Source organism: Ursus arctos, unplaced genomic scaffold (assembly GCF_023065955.2).
Source record: "Ursus arctos isolate Adak ecotype North America unplaced genomic scaffold, UrsArc2.0 scaffold_30, whole genome shotgun sequence".
In the NCBI taxonomy this organism is placed as follows: domain Eukaryota; kingdom Metazoa; phylum Chordata; class Mammalia; order Carnivora; family Ursidae; genus Ursus; species Ursus arctos.
In genome coordinates, this window is record NW_026622986.1 from 24,503,333 (window position 1) to 24,520,847 (window position 17,515).

General features: G+C 38.1%; 1 protein-coding gene across 4 annotated transcripts in view; it reads right to left on the reverse strand.

The window, feature by feature from the left end:
* The window catches only part of PRPF18 (pre-mRNA processing factor 18), a 94,377-nt gene that overhangs the window by 24,140 nt on the left and 52,722 nt on the right, over nucleotides 1-17,515 (reverse strand). For 2 of the 4 annotated variants that reach the window (XM_044392153.3, XM_057304601.1), the window contains 3 exons: nucleotides 4,802-4,879; nucleotides 4,662-4,688; nucleotides 1,539-1,643 (listed from right to left, as the gene is read on the reverse strand). In XM_044392153.3, the coding sequence (XP_044248088.1) occupies nucleotides 1,539-1,643; nucleotides 4,662-4,688; nucleotides 4,802-4,879 (210 nt within the window). The remainder of the gene's footprint in view (nucleotides 1-1,538; nucleotides 1,644-4,661; nucleotides 4,689-4,801; nucleotides 4,880-17,515) is intronic. The other 2 variants (XM_057304602.1, XM_026479053.4) reach the window with 1 other exon arrangement.

Here is a 17,515-nt window from a genome sequence, read left to right on the forward strand (position 1 = left end):
CATGGGTGTCTGTTTTATAATCCTCCATTATATTGCACATGCATGGTTTGTACACTATTTGTATATACATTCCATTTCATAACAAGAAAAAAATAACTGAGAAAAATAAAGGTTGATCCAAAATGTTTTTTAGTACCAAGAACTTTATCTGGAAACATAAATAATAGCACAGAAACCACTGGTCGAACTCCCAGTGAGATAACTGAAGCTTGGTACTCAAAAGCAGCTTAAAAGGCCATCCAGTGCTATCTCCCATCAATGCAGACATGACCTCAAACACACCTCTACCAGGTACGCAAGTGACAAGGCCCACACCCCTTTATGCAACAGCCCATCCCAGTTTTGGACAGATAGGTTTTACTTCTCACAATCAACTAAAACCTCCCTCCCTCAAAATTCTACCCATTTATCTTAGTTCTACTTTATGAAACCACAGGGAATATGAAATTGTTTTTCAAAATTACAGTTGCTGTCAATGGATTTTTTTTTTAAGGCCTCTAATATTCTTCTCCTCGTGCGAGATATTCCAAATTCCTTCATCTAACTTTCCCATGACAGCATTTAGAGTCAGCCGTCCTTTCCTCCTCTCCCAAGTTCATTTTTGTTTGGTACCCCTCTGTATAGTTTGTATTCTTCGTGTCACAGGATTGTCTTGAAATTTTTGTTTCTGGTTTTTTCAGAAAAGCAGTTGATACTGACCAGAGTAGAGACGAGCACCGTAGTTAAGTGTACAAACTGAGACAACATGTCTACAGAGCCCTGTGGTGATATATACCCCAAGTTGTACAAATGTACAGTCTTTAGTCAACAGACTCCAGAAATCATGCTTCTCGCAAACTTTCGAAAGGAAACAATCATACGTTAGAATGTATGCAATGACATCTGTATAAAGATGTTTATCTTAGTAGGATTTATAATAAGGAAATGCTGAAGCAATCTAAATAACCATTACTATTTGGTTTTTAAAATAATAAGTTTTTAAAATATGGGAAGTTATATAATCATAAAAAATTATATAGATCTGTGTTTTGGCCTAGAAAGATGTATTAAATTACAAAACGGATATTTAAAATAATTAAGACAAATAATTTATGTATAATTACTTAAAATATACATATTTAGAACAATGTGTTTAGTTTTTAAAAGTTTAGAAAAATATATTATTTTAAAGTTTAAGATTATCAAGAAAAGCAGAGACTGGGGCGCCTGGGTGGCTCAGCCGGTTAAGCATCTGCCTTTGGCTCAGGTCATGATCTGAGTCTGCTTCTTCCCTCTCCCCTTCCCTCTGCCCCTCCTCCGTGCTCAAGCACGTGCAATCTCTCTCAATTAAATAAATAAAATCTTAAAAAAAAAAAAAAAAAGCAGAGATTAATTTAGAACCTCAAGAAGAAAACTGGCTAGCTGCACATTATTTAGTTCAGCCAGACATGTTATATAGGCAATAATGACATGGAGCTTACTGGAAAGAACTGGAGATAAATGCAACTGCCCTGGAGAGTTTTTCTTTGTTTTCATGAAACACTCATACACAGACTTACCTCTTGCCTAGAAAGAGTCATAGGTAACTTTTCCTCTGCCAATTCAAGTTCTAGCACTGGATTTGAAGAAGTTAATGGTTTCTGGTCCTCCTCTTTTGGCTGTATCTGTATTAATAGCCAAAACAAATAAAATTCAGCTTTTAAAATATAATACAGCTAATATTTACCATTCTATGCATTAACTGGTCATGGAAATTAAACATGTTTTAAATACTGAAGGTTCTTCTAGATGTTCCAAGGAAAACCTCCTAAAATGTACATGCTTTTGAAAACTCAGACTCCTCCATTTTAGGGACACAAGTAGCAAACATGCACACAGAAGACAGCATTCTTGCTACTGAAAAGTGACAGAAATATAATGGTTTCCAAAATCAAAAAACTTTTAAAAGGGCTGAAATTTAGATGCCTTTCTCCCTAGACTCTATAAAGAATTTTATTTTTCTTAAAAATAATCAACTTGCTTCTCTTCTTTGAGAAACTCATCCTACAGGGTTATCTGATCCTTGCTCTGGGTTTTAAATGAAGACCCAAAAAAAGAATTTCTAAGAAAACTGTGAAGCCTCAAGCTCCTGCTTTTTCCTACCCTCCTTTTTGAAAGGTAGGATTCCAGGGGCGCCTGGGTGGCACAGCGGTTAAGCGTCTGCCTTCGGCTCAGGGCGTGATCCCGGCGTTATGGGATCAAGCCCCACATCAGGCTCCTCTGCTATGAGCCTGCTTCTTCCTCTCCCACTCCCCCTGCTTGTGTTCCCTCTCTCACTGGCTGTCTCTATCTCTGTCAAATAAATAAATAAAATCTTTAAAAAAAAAAAAAAAGAAAGAAAGGTAGGATTCCAAGTGCACCGAGATCACTGCTGGACATGGAGAAACACTCCCAAAGCTACAGAGAATTTGCCCCCAAAATGAGTTATGAACCCAGGGAAATACAGCACCACAGCATCAACAACAGCCATGGCGCCTTCCACTCATCCCACACAGAGTGGACGTTCTTGCACATGCAGACCTGCAGGGGGAAAAAATCTCATGTTGTTTTCTTGAGTCTGCCGCCCAGCTCACAGTTTAGGAAAATTAAGTTCAGCGATTTATAAGCCCCATGGTGTGGTCTGTAAAAACATACTGAAACATGGTTTCCCATCTGATCCTGAGACTAATCTAAAATGCCAAAGAAGATTAGGGGCGCCTGGGTGGCACAGCGGTTGGGCGTCTGCCTTCGGCTCAGGGCGTGATCCTGGCGTTATGGGATCGAGCCCCACGTCAAGCTCCTCCGCTATGAGCCTGCTTCTTCCTCTCCCACTCCCCCTGCTTGTGTTCCCTCTCTCACTGGCTGTCTCTCTGTCTAATAAATAAATAAATAATCTTTAAAAAAAATAAAATAAAATGCCAAAGATTAAAAACAAAACAAAACAAAACAAAAACCATAAAAGGTCAACATTAAGGAAAAACATTCAATTAAGAAAGGCCCTATGGTTAAAATTACATCATTTCTGATTCTGTAGTTAATGGCTAAAGGTTATGTTAATTAGTGCTGACAGAAAGTTGAAGTAAAAAGCTAAACTTCTGTATTTTCACAAACCAAATCGGTATCAAGCCTCTACATGGTAACTAGTTTTCATAAAGGAATAAAGGTAATACATGCTGTATTTACATTACTACCAAGAAGGGAATATTAAACATGTTTTAGAGCGAAAACCCTGTGCTTTTTTTTAAGCATAAAAACAGGTATTTCTCCCAAAATCTCAGGATGAAAAGCATTTTTAATTATAGAATGCCAGTTCGTCACTTGTAGGAAAAAATCGAAGACATTTTGTCAACAGGACTCAATGTTAGGAGCAGTATCTTCAGTTACTTTGCCTCAGTGCTTCTCTCTATACAAACAAGAAAGTACTGACCTATCACTGAAGCAATCAAAACAACACAAAACTGCCCGTTTTAAATTAGTTTCCTACCTTACCAAAAAGTTGGAAACGTTCAAATTTAGGGATTTGGGAAAGCAACAAGTCAGCAGACTGAACCTATGGTCAATGATTCGCACTCCAGATCAAGTGTCAGTGAGACAATGATGGGCAAGCAAAAGATGAGAATTCTTCTGAGTATCTATTCAATGGCTATTTACATAAGTTGTGTTTTAACTTCCCAAAATGGAAGCAAATGAAACCAATATATTTATGGAAAATATCAAAATACAAATGCAAACTTTCATATTTTAGAAATCGATCAGAAACATAAAAATACATTTTTAACACTTGCCCTCTGCCAACACTACAAAACCAAACCAAATGCATATACATACCATTTGCATTCCTCATGCTTCCTTCTAAAATGCTATGCTGATAAATTTCTAGAACTTTCCCCATGACATGCACAAGAATATTGTATTATACACACGTTTCACAAGCAAAACGTTGATGTCAAATTTATGATCTGCAAAAACTTCAACAGAACCTCTAAAGTTTGTTCAAAAAATTATCAAACTAGATAGTCTTCTTTTAAAATAAGCAAAACTTCACCTCATAACATTTAACCCCTCCCAATAAAAACCCTAAAATATTATTCAACTAGAATAGCAGCTGAATAGGATAATAACAGGGTAAACTTAAGGATACTTTTAGTCATGCTTCAAAAATATCCAGGTCTTCCAAACAACTCATTTCTTTCTACCAAATATTTCTATACATTTTTCTATACAATAGACAAGCTGTGTTTGAAATGTGATACCTTATTACAAAAAAGCATATAAATGTTGTATGGCATTCTATCTCAGGCAGAGGTACTGAGGGCCAAAAGGAATTATTAACAATGCAAACATAAAAACAATGGCTTAAAATATTCAAGTGGAAGTGGGGAAAATACCACTGGTAATGCCACTGTGGTTGAATGAATAAAATATTTTGAAACCCTTTAAAATAGACTTTTATTGGGAGAGGTGGGGAGAGGAGTGGTGGCGGAGATGAAGACGAGGCAGTATCAGATCCAGGAATTAAAAGAAAAAACAACAATTCAAGCTTTGATCTCAAGCCACTTCATGCTGTCCACAAAAAGCCAAACCATTCCAAGCCAAAAGTCATGCATGTATTTTCCTGAATTCAAGATTTAAAAAAAAAAAAAAAAAAAGAAAAAAGCTCATACCTCTCCAGATGGCTTCTCATTTATAGGCTAATGTATAACATTGATAAAGTGAACAGAGATCAATAATTTTGTTACTTTAACAACAGCTGTAAAAATTTAAACTCAGAAATATACAATAACAAAAAAGCAGGCAGTCCTACCTTGTAGCCACATCTTTCAAAATATGCTTCCTCTTCCTTTTTTGCAAGTTCACTACGCTTGAAATACTTTTTATTTTCCTATTGAAGAAAAAAGTACATTAGTATGTTCCTGGGTAAAATTTCATGTGCCACAGTCAACCTAAAAACGCTTCCGTTTTTCAAGAGCATGGTCAACTTTGATTCTGTAGAGATTATACTGATTTCTTGAACATGGCACCTGTCCTCTACCCTGCTCCAAATATGAAGGATTTTTCTTACAGCATCATTTTAACAGACATCCAACAGCAAAGGGAAGAAACCAACTATATTTACCAAATGTTCATTTTGTTTTGATTTCCCAATGTTTGGTTTCAACGATAATTTCTACAAACGAATTCATTATGAACCACATAAAATAGAATGCTTTATTTTCTCGCCACAGAAACAACTGAACAACATTTGTTGTCTGACATCTTAACTCCCATTTCCCAGAGAGCTCCAAGGGTGTGTCCAAATTCTTTTTGTCACTTGGAATCTTTTTGTATCAATTAATTGTATTTGTATTAAGTGACTCTTAAAATCATATTAATTCTTAATCTAGACATAAAATGGTTTGAAAGTATTAACAAAATCGTTTAATTTATTTTATAGGATTCAGTGTTACGAGACAAGCTCTAAATCTGTAGGAGAAAAAAATATTAATTCCATACTACATATATTATTCTCACCGTTAAGCCTACAGTCCCTAATTTGGATGCTGTTACCATCTACAGCCATGCCTCTTGGATATTATCCCACTAATAATTTAGCTCAAATAAAGCTACTGCCCTATTTTATTAGTAATTATAATAGTACCTCAATAATACCTCCACACACGTTTTAGCACCTCACAGTTCCCAAACTCATTTACTCTGGCAATAATCATGTATGCTAAGATCATGACAAGAAAAGTTGACGGTGAACAATGGACAGCTCAGGCTGCCACACTTGAAAGCACCAGTCAAGCGTGGCATCAGGAAAACATCGTGTTTCTCCTATGTGATACAAGTAGGAAGTACACAGCACATCTACAAAGTATTCTTGACAAAAAGCTGCATGTCAATCTAATCACACATTTAAGTCTCATTTCTTTTTTTTTTAATTCTACTTAGTTAACATATAGTGTATAATTAGGTTCAGGAGTAGAATTTAGTTATTTCTGGGTTGCATATAACACCCAGTGCTCATCACATCAAGTGCCCTCCTTAATGCCCATCACCCAAGTACTCCTTCCCCGCACTCACCTCCCCTCCAGCAACCCTGTTTGTTCCCTATAGCTAAGAGTCTCTTACGGTTTGCCTTCCTCTCTGTTTTTATTTTATTCTTCCTTCCCTTCCCCTACGTTGATCTGTTTTGTTTCTTAAATTCCACAAGTGCAACAGTATGGTATTTGTCTTTCTCTGGCTATTTAGCTTAGCATAATATCCTCTAGAGTTCCATCCACTTCTTGCAAATGGCAAGATTTCATTCTTTTTGATGGCTAATATTCCATTGTATGTATGTGTGTGTGCGCGCCCCACATCTTCTTCATCCAATCACCTGTTGATGGTAGGTCTCATCTCTAGTTTATTAGAAATGTAGGCAACAGGGGAAAAGGCTAAACGCCATCGCCGGGAAGCAATTAAACCCTGGGACATTTACCAAACTGCCAGTTTCTCCAACAAGTTAATGGCATAAAAAAGGGGGGAGGGCGAATGAAAATGTTCTTGATTAAAAGAAACCAAAAGTCATTGTAAACAAATGGAATGAGTGGATTGTGTGGATCAGATCTGAACAAACCAACTGTAAAAACATATGTATATATTTTATTTCAGTTGAGGACATTGGAACATGAGAGGAGTATTTAATGGTATTAAGGATCTATCTATAATTTTATTGGGTATGATCACATCTTGTTTATACAAGGACATGTTCTTATTTTTTGGAGTTACAAGTGTTAAGGACAGATGGAGGTTCATTATATAATTCTCCTTCTGTATATGTTTAAAATCCCCATGATAAACAGTTTTGTTTTAGTCCATCAACTCAATGAACATTTACGGACTCATCTACCACACATGAAGCACAGCTTTATAGATGTAAAGTTGAAGGAACTGCCTGGAATAAGGAACTGACGGCATCATCCCAACATCAAAACTACCTGAGAAAGTTGGAAGCAAATAATATCAATCCCAGTTTAGGCGTGAGAGACCTTAGAAAGGGCAGGGGACATTCTCACAACTAAACCTCATGAGTAAATGCACAACTAGAACTCTGGTCCTTAAATCCTTTGAACTGATCTGTATTGAAAGCTACAGTTCTTCACTCCCAAAATCTTATCCCAGCCTCAACTGTTTCTTTTGACTACATAGCGTGTAGCTGTCATATTTTTTAAAGTTTATTTTTTTTATTTATTTGAGAGCGAGTGCACAAGTGAGGGGAGAGGCAGAGAGAGAGGGAGAAGCAGACTCCCACTGAGCAGGACCCTGGAATCATGACCTGAGCCAAAGGCAGACACTTAACAGACTGAGCCACCCAGATGCCCCTAGCTGTCATATTTCATATAAATAAGCTGACAAGCACATATTGGTACCCTCTTAGAAAGAGCGGTTATGTAAGAAGAAAGTAAAGGACTCTCCAGGCCAGAGTCTGTGGTCCAGTCTGTGGTAGCATCTTTTACTATCACGCCCCAATTCCACGGAACACACCTAAGAAAAATCTTAGCCCAGACCATCAATTCTCAAAATGTAGTTCATGGACCTCTGGGGGCCTTACGAACTTTTCAGAGGTTGTGCAAGGTCAGACATATTACCATAATACTACTAAGAGGTTTTGTGCCCCCATTTTCACTGTGATCATACTTGCACTGATGGTACAAAAGCAACGGTGAGGAAAACCACTGGAACCTCAGCACAAATAAAGGTAAGTATTGATCTTTATTTATGTCTCAGAGTTCATTGTCTAATAGTGGTATGATGAAATCAAATACATAAAGCAGTTCTGCTACATAATAAAGAAGGAAAGTTGTCTCCTGTTTGGCAGATGTTTTCTCAAAACTGAACAAAGCCTGTTACCAAAAGGACGATACTATTTGTTGCCTATGATAAAATTCCATCTTTCAGGCACAAATCAGAATGGTGGCAAACTTGCAGCCATCACTATGAACTTGATGGCTTCCCAATACTTAAAAGCTTTTCGATGAACAGTGATGATATTTACAACATTTTTTTATATCATCTAATGAAACATATCACCATGTAGAAAATCTATGTAACTCAGCAAACTATGACAGTACAAAGGCAACAAGTTCCAAAATTATGCAAAAGCAAAAGATTTATAAGAACAGATCAGAACAGATCTGGAACATAATAGATCAATAACTGTAATATACAAAAAGCTCACTGATGGGGCACCTGGCTGGTTCAGCCACTGGAGAACAGGACTCTTGATCGGGGGTTTTAAGTTCGAGCCCCATTTTGAGTGTAGAGATTACTTAAAAATAAAATCTTGGGGGGAAAAAAAAAGTCACTGTTATCGGTCAGAATCCATACTCTCGTCTTTAAGAAATTTACCATCTGTGTAGTTTTAGTACAGTCTCAAAGAAGAATACCCACAATTATCTGAAAAGGCTATAAAATACTACCTTTTCCAACTACCTAGCTGTGTGAAGATGAAGTTTCCTCATAAACTTGAACAAAAACAACGTATCACAACAGGCTGAAGGGAAAAACAGGAGAATCCACCTGTCTTCTAACATACCAGGGATTAAAAAGATTTGCAGAAGTGTAAAACATCATTCTTCTTACTATTTTGTTTTGGAAATAGTTTTCATAAAAGCATTATGTTAACACACGGGTTTATTACGGTATGAAATAGAAGTCAACAAGCAGTCTAAGTACTTTTAAATTTCCCAGTTTTAATTTTTTAATTCTTTATTAATTTTTTTGAGAGAAAGTGCACACATGCACAAATAAGGGGGTTGGGGGAGGGCAGACAGAAAGAATGAATCTCAAGCAGGTTCCATGTCTAGTGAGGAGCCTGACAGGGGGCTCAATCTCATGACCCTGAGATCCTGACCTGAGCTGAAATCAAGGGTCAGATGCGTAACTGAGCCACCTAGGCACCCCTAAATTTCCCAGTATTAATTTCTAATCGAATAATTATTAATACATCCTACATAAACAAAAGTTCTCTGGAGCCATCACTTAAACATGTAAAGGGGTTCCGAAATCAAGAAGAGAGAACCAAGGTCCTAGCTGAATCCCCTTGTTGGCCCTCCCCATGCCTGCACCCAGCGTGCTAAGCAATGCTGCCCAACGACCCTGGTGTATTTATCCATTCAGTTTGCTCTCCTAGTCTCTACGCTGACCAGTACACATTCTCTACTCTTAGACCTCTTATCCCTTCATTTCCCCCCTCATTCTCAGCAAATGACTAAACTGCTCTGTTACAGAGAAAAGGGAAGCCACTGAATGAGAAGTCCTCCCAGCGCCAATCCTTACCTGGCTCTGTACCAATCCTTTCATTTCAGAATGCAAGAGGAAAGCCTCCTCCTGCCGAAGGCCAATCCCTTTCAGGGGCATTCCAGATCTCAAGAGCTCCCCGCTGAGTAGGGAGCCTGTCGCAGGGCTAGATCCCAGGACCCTGAGCTCGTGACCTGAGCAGAGGCAGACACTTAACTGCTGAGCCACCCAGATGCCCCTGAATGAATTATTAACAATAAAAATTTTTAATTAATTTGCTCTTCATTTTGGAATTATGAGAAAAATAAAAATATTTTGCTTTGCACTACATGACCATTTCATGACAACAATGGATGTCTAAAACAAAAGGTTACCCACCATGTTCCAAATATCACTCTTTATATACCTTCTATTTAGAAAAAAAGAGCTGTTTGAAAGAGCAACTAAAGCTTCTCTAACTGTAAAACGTTATCAAGTACACTGAAAACAGACTTTGAAATATAAAGTGCTGGGGACACACTTATGATAGAATTAAAATTGTAGAGTATTAAAACTTAAACATCAGCGATTCGACACCTTTAAAGGTAACTCAAGCAAGTTAGATAACTTGCCCAAAGTTAAAGAGCTATCTAGAAATGCAGCCACACTTAGATTTTATGACTTATTTATTCATTTTACAAATTTACTTTCCTTTCTAACTATATTCAAAATTTTCAGACTCGGAGTTTGTTGAATTAACTACAGAATGCATAATAAAGACCTACAAATACAAAAGTCTAGAAGTGGCTGGTACACATTTTAAGATAGCATAGGAATGGATGGTTTAAATTTCTTTGGATTCTCTCCTAAAGCACTAACATTTTTATTGGCCTTTCACCCTGACAGATTTTAAAACATTGTGCAAAGGGTATAAATAAAACTGCTTCTCCTTTTTAAGACAGAACCTAATTCCGACATGCTGCTTCACAAATGTTATTCTTGGACTCTACCCAAGTTGTATTTTCTAGTTATAAAACTGAGATTCATAGGTCCAAAGTACAGAAACGTATCTACCATATCACCTGAAATGTCTGCCCACACTAATAAAGAAAAATCAAAATTTAAAACATTCAACTATGACTGTCAACACTTCATAAATTTACAATCAGCCTTCCTCATTCATATTAAGGTTTTTAGTGTTTAAATGAACTAGATAGAAACATCATCAAGGGGCGCCTGGGTGGCACAGCAGTTAAGCGTCTGCCTTCGGCTCAGGACGTGATCCCGGCGTTCCGGGATCGAGCCCCACATCAGGCTCCTCCACTATGAGCCTGCTTCTTCCTCTCCCATTCCCCCTGCTTGTGTTCCCTCTCTCGCTGGCTGTCTCTATCCCTGTTGAATAAATAAATAAAATCTTAAAAAAAAAAAAAAAGAAAGAAACATCATCAAGAACTCTATAAAAACACACTGGAAAGCAAACAAATAAATAGCCTGAATATGCAAAGCAAGACACTATGGGGCGCCTGGATGGCTCAACTGGTTAAGCATCCAACTCTTAATTTTGGCTCAGGCCACGGTCTCAGGGTCCTGTGATCAAGCCCCACGTGGGGCTTTGAGCTGAGCCTGAGATTCTCTCCAGCCGGGGCGCCTGGGTGGCTCAGTCGTTAAGCATCTGCCTTCAGCCCAGGGCATGATCCCAGGGTCCTGGGATCGAGCCCCGTATCGGGCTCCCTGCTCCACTGGGAGCCTGCTTCTTCCTCTCCCACTTGCCCTGCTTGTGTTCCCTCTCTCGCTGGTGTGTCTCTGTCAAATAAATAAATAAAATCTTTAAAAAACAAAAACAAAGAAGATTCTCTCCAGCTGCCTCTCCCCTGCTCACACACTCTCACGTGTTCTCTCTCTCTCTCAAAAAAAAAAAAAAAAGACTATACATGAGATCACAAACCATGTAGGAGAGTCAACATCTTGCTGAAATATGAAAAGCCTTAAAACCCCTAAAGTAATATAGCAAATGGGAGGACACACAAACACAACTGAAGAGACACAATGCTACATCAATGGACAGATCATCCAGATAGAAAAAAATAAGGAAACAATGCCTTAAATGACAGACCAGCTGGACATTAACAGATACATACAGAACATTCCATCCAAAAACAGACATTCTTCTCAAGTGCACATGGAACATTCTGCAGGACAGATCATGTATTAGGCCACAAAGCAAGTCTTAATAAATTTTAAAAGAGTGAAATCACATCAACCATCTTTTCCACCACAAAGGTATGAAACCAGACATCAATTACAAGAAGCAAACTGGAAATTTCACAAACATGTGGAGGTTAAACATGTTACTGAATAACCAATGAGTCAATGAAATCAACGGAGAAATCAAAAAATACCTTCAAACAAATGAAAATGGAAGTACAACTTAGAAGGACGTAAAAGACCTATACACTGAAAACGCTAAGACAGTGACAAAAGAAACTGAAGACACAAATAAATGGAAAGATATTCTGTGCTCATGGAATGGAAGAATAACTACAGGCTTGTATTGTTTTATTATGCTTCACAGATACTAAGTCTTTTACAAATTAAAGATTTGTAGCAACCCTGACTTGAGCAAGTCTATTGACACCACTTTTCCAACAGCATTTGTGTATTTTGTGCCCTATTTTGTTAATTCTAGCAACATTCCAAACTTTCTCACTTTTCTTATTTTAATTGCAATGGTATCTGATCAGTGATTACAACTCACTAGAAGCGTAGATGATGGTCAGCATACTTTAGCAATATTTTAGCAGTATTTGTAAATTAAGTTATATTTTTAATAGACATGAGGCTACTGCACGCTTAAGATAGCGTAAACAACTGTGATACACACTGGGAAACCAAAAAACACATTTGACTCACTTTATTACAATATTTGTTTTACTGCAGTGGTCTGGAATCAAAACCACAGTATCTCCAAGGTATGCCTGTACTGTGAAAATGCCCATACTACTCAAGTAATCTATAAATTCAATCCAATCCCTATCAAAATTACAACAGCATTTATTGCGAAAATAGAACAATCCAAAGTTTTATATGGAACCGTGGAAAATCTCAATAAGCCAAATTAATTTTGAGAAAGACGAACAAAGCTGGAAGCAACACATTCCCTCATCTCTAACTATAATTCAAAGCTAGAGTAATCCAAACAGTAAGGTAGTGGCATAAAAACAGACAGATGAATGCAACAGAATAGAGAGCCCAGAGGGGCGCCCAGGTGGCTCAGTCAGGTAAACATCTGACTCTTGATTTTGCCTCAGGTCATGATCTCAGGGTCTTGAGAGTGAGCCCCCATGTCTGGCTTCACACTCAGCAGTGAATCTGCTTGAGTTTCTCTCCCTCTCCCCCTGCTTGCTCTCTAAAATAAATAAATCTTTAAAATAAATAAATAAATAAGAGAGCCCAGAAATAAACCCATGCACATATAATCCACTAATTTACAACAAGGGAGCCAAGAATATATAAGGAAAAGGTAGTCTCTTCAAAAACTGGGGCTGGATTGCCACATGCCAAAGAACTGAACTACACTGCTATCTGAAACCATACATAAAAATTAACTCAGAACTGATTAAAGAGGGGTGCCTGGGTGGCTCAGACGGTTAAGTGTCTGCCTTCGGCTCAGGTCATGATCCCAGGGTCCTGGGCTTGACCCCGCACTGGGCTCCCTATTCAGCAGGGAACCTGCTTCCCCCGCTTGTGCTCTGTCAAGTAAATAAATAGAATCTTTAAAAAAAAAAAAATGATTAAAGATTTGAATGTAAGACCTGAAACCATGAAACTCCTAGAAGAAAACATAGGCAGTAAGCTCTTTGGCATCTGTCTTGACAAGTTTTTCAGTCTGACTCCAAAAGCAAAGCCAAAAAAAGAAAAAATAAGTGAAACTACATCAAACTAGAAAGTTGCTGCAAAGCAAACAAAACCATCAACAAAATGAAAAGGAACCTACTGAATAAAAGATATTTGTAAATCACATACCTGATAAGGGGTTAATGTCCAAAATATATAAAGAACTCATACAACTAAATAGCATAAAAACAAATAATTGAATTTAAAAATAAGCAGAGGGTCTGAACAGACATTTTTCCAAAGATGTAGAGATGGCCAACAGAAACATGAAAAAATGATAATCAACATCACTAATCATTAGGGAAATGCAAACCAAAATCAGGAGATATCACCTCACACCTGTCAGAATGCTATTATCAAAAATCAAGAAATAATAAGCATTGGCAAAGAGTTGGAGAAAAGGGAACCCTTGTGCACTCTGTGGGAATGTAAATTGGTGCAGCCACTATGGAAAATGATGTGGAGGTTCCTCAAAAACTTAAAAAAAGAAGCATCATATTGTTCAGCAATTGCACTTCCGGGTATTTACCCAAAGAAAATGAAAACACTAATTTGAAAAGATGTCTGCAACTTCATGTTCATTGCAGCATTATTTTCAATAGCCAAGATATGGAAACAACTTGTCCATCGATGAATGAATGGATTAAAAAATGTCTCTCTTCCTCTCTCTCTCTCTCTCACACACACACACACACACACACACCCAGAATGGAGTATTATTCAGCCATAAAAAATGAAGTCTTGCCATTTACAACAACATGGACAGACCTTGAGGGCATTATGCTAAGTGAAATAAGTTAGAAGAAAGACAATGTCTGACCTCACTTACACGAGGAATTTTAACCCCAAAGCAAGCTCACAGATACACAGAACAGGTTAGTGGTTGCCAGAGGCATGAGTTGGGAGTGGGGGAAAGGTACAAACTTTCAGGTATAAAATAATTACTGATGGAGATATAGTATATAGCATGATAATATATTAGCATACATTTGAAAGCTGAAAAACGAAAACTGATGGGCGCGTGGGTGGCTCAGTGTTAAGCGGCTGCCTTCAGCTCAAGTCATGATCCCAGGGTTCTGGGATGAGGTCCCACGTCGGGCTCCTTGCTCAATGGGGAGCATACTTCTCCCTCTCCCTCTGCCTGTCACTCCCCCTGCTTTGTGCTTGCTCTCTCCCCCACCCCTGTCAAATAAATAAATAATCCTTTAAAAAAAAAACGAAAATTGAGGAGACTAAACCTTAAAAGTCCTCACCAAAGGAAACAAAAACACAACGCTTTTTAAAATGAAAGAACTATTAAGTGCCAATGAATCCTTTTGGCTGTATTTTATCACTGATATCATCCAAAGGAGAAAGCTACATGAAAATTTACTTTGCACAAGTGAAATCTACTTTATAATTACATATGCTATAAAACATATACAATTACATAAAACTGTATGCAAGAAATAACACCCCATCTTACACAAACGCTTTAAGAAAATAAAGTTAAACATACCCATTACATGACCCAACCACCTCACTCCTTGGCATTTAGTCAAGGGAGATGAAAGCGTATGTCCATATAAAACCTGTACACGAATGTTCATAAAAGCTCTATCGTAACAGCCAAAAACTGCAAACAACTCAAGTGCCTTTCGACAGTTTAATTAATAAACAAATTGGGGTTTCCCCGTACAATCATGGAATACTGTTCAGTAACAAAAATAATGAACTACTGATACATACAAGCACGTAAATCAATCTCAAGATTATTAGGCTGAATGAAAGGAGGAAGACGGAAAGCATACTGAACAATTTCTTTCCTGAATAACTCTAGACAATGCAAACTAACTGAAAGAGAAAGCAGATCAGGGGTTGCCTGTGGAGAGGGTGGGTGTGGGGGGCAGGAAGGGGCAGGAAGGTGGGATTACAAAAGGGCAAAAGGAAACTTTGGGGTGAGACGGACATGTTCACGCTCTTCGCCGTGGTGAAAATTTCACAGGTATATACTTAGGTCAAAATGCACCTGACTGTACATTTTAAATATGTGTAGTTTATGTCAATCATACCTCAAAAAAGCTGCTTAAAAATATCACGGCAAGAGAATAAAAAGGAGGAGAAAGGGGAAGAGGAGGACAAAAACAGAAAAGAAAAAAGAAAAGAAAAGAAAAAAACTAGTAGTAGTGGTGGTAGTATTGACCTCACCTGACCTTGAGACTCACCATAATGATACAGGAATCAAAAGACACTGTGGCACTGGCATAAAGATCAACAAACAGCTTACAAGAATAGAAGTGAGCAACCAGAATCGAGTCACACACGACTGATTTTTCAAGACACCAAAACTGTCCAAAGGGAAAATTATTTTCAATAAATGGTACTGGAACCACTGGATATCCACATGGAATGTAATAAACCACACCACTACCTCTCAACAAATCTGATTCAAAATTGTTTAGAATTCTGTTTACTAAATAAAAACAAAAACCTTTTAGAATATGAGAGAATACCTTGGGTCTCTTGAATTAATGGCTACCAATAAAGGGACTGGATCACGTATCTCAGAGGTATGTTTAACTTTTAAGAACTGCCAAACTTTTTTCCAGCAGGTTGTACTCTCATATTCCCAGATAGGACACACAGAACAATAACCATTACAAACTGATAAATTGGCTTTATCAAAATTCAAAGGTTTTCCTCTTCAAAAACCATTATTAAGAAAATGAATGGGGGGGGGGGTGCCTGGGTGGCATCCTCGTTAAGCGTCTGCCTTCAACTCAGGGCATGATCCCAGCGTTCTGGGATCGAGCCCCGCATCAGGCTCCTCCACTGGGAGCCTGCTTCTTCCTCTCCCACTCCCCCTGCTTGTGTTCCCTCTCTCGCTGGCTGTCTCTCTGTCAAATAAATAAAATCTTGAAAGAGAGAGAGAGAGAGAGAGAGAGAGAGAAAGAAAGAAAGAAAGAAAGAAAGAAAGAAAGAAAGAAAGAAAATAAACGAATAGGGGGTGCCTGGGTGGCTCAGTTAGTTAAGCATCAGACTCTTGATATCAGCTCAGATCATGATCTCAAGGTGGTGAGATCGAGCCCCGTGTCTGGTTCCCCACTTAGCAGAGTCTGCTTCTCTCCCTCTGCCTCTCCCTCTCCCTCTGCTCTCTTTCTCAAATAAATCCTTAAAAAAAAAAAAGAAAAAAGAAAAGAAAAAGAAAAACAGAAAACCCATAGTCTGGGAGAAAATATTCACAAAACATATCTGACATACCTGACAAAGCCTGGCTTACATGATATATGAAGAATTCCTTCAACACAATCAGGGGGAAAAAACCAACCCAATTAAAAAATATGCAAGCAATTTTAACACTTTGCAAAAGAGCCACAAATGGTCAAAAAAAAAAAAAAACCCCACGTGGAAAGCACTATCATCGTCATCAGGCAGATGCAAATTAAAACCGCAATGCAGTATCGCCACACATCCTCCACGCGGCTGAAATTAAAAAGACCGACAACACAAACTGCTTGCAGGAATGGAGGACCTCTGAGCCCTCCTGCTGGTAGCTGTGTAACCTGGTCCCAGCACTCTGGAAAAACGTCTGGTGGCTTTTTATAAAAACATATGTACTCTAAGACCTAGCAATTCCACTCCCCGGCGTTTTCCTCAGAGAAACGAAAACACCAGACTTACACAGGAAGTTCCGCAGCAGCTTTCATCCTCAGAGCCAAACCCTGGAAACAGCCCAGGAGCCCAACAGCAGATGAATGGATTCACAAACCGGGTCTATTTACACAGTGGAATACTACTCAGCAAAAAAAGGAACAACTGATCTATCCAACACGAATACAACTCAAACCATTATGATGAAACATGGTGGAACACGAGTGCCCGGTACGATTCCACTCCTGCGAAGTTCTACAGTTGGCAAAACTAACCAGTGGTGCAAAGAAATCTGAACAGGCACCCCTCTATCTGTACAGTTTTGAGTTTTCTGCACAACTGAAAATTTTTATATAAATGTTGAAAAAAAAATCTACTCTGCAGATGTCAAAATATGCTATCAACAGGACAGCAAAGTCCCTACCACACTGTTTTTGGACTACACTAGAAAAAAGAAAAAGGGGGAAAAAAAAAAAAAGAAAAACCCTTTCAAAGGCTACTCAATGACCATGAAATAAGGAGCTGAAGAAAATTATAGAAGACTATTACAAAGAAAAGAAAGAGTAAGAGTAAAGAAAGGCAAGTGCAAAGAACTGAAAAAAATGAAAAAAGGTTCATCAGAGCCAGAACAACTCTGATGCTAGGGTGTAATGGGCACAGACTTTCACTGGCATAGAAATTATTAAATCTTGACCTTTTTAAGTCCAAGATCTTTTTAGTAATATCATAATCGAGAGGAGAGGTGGAGGGG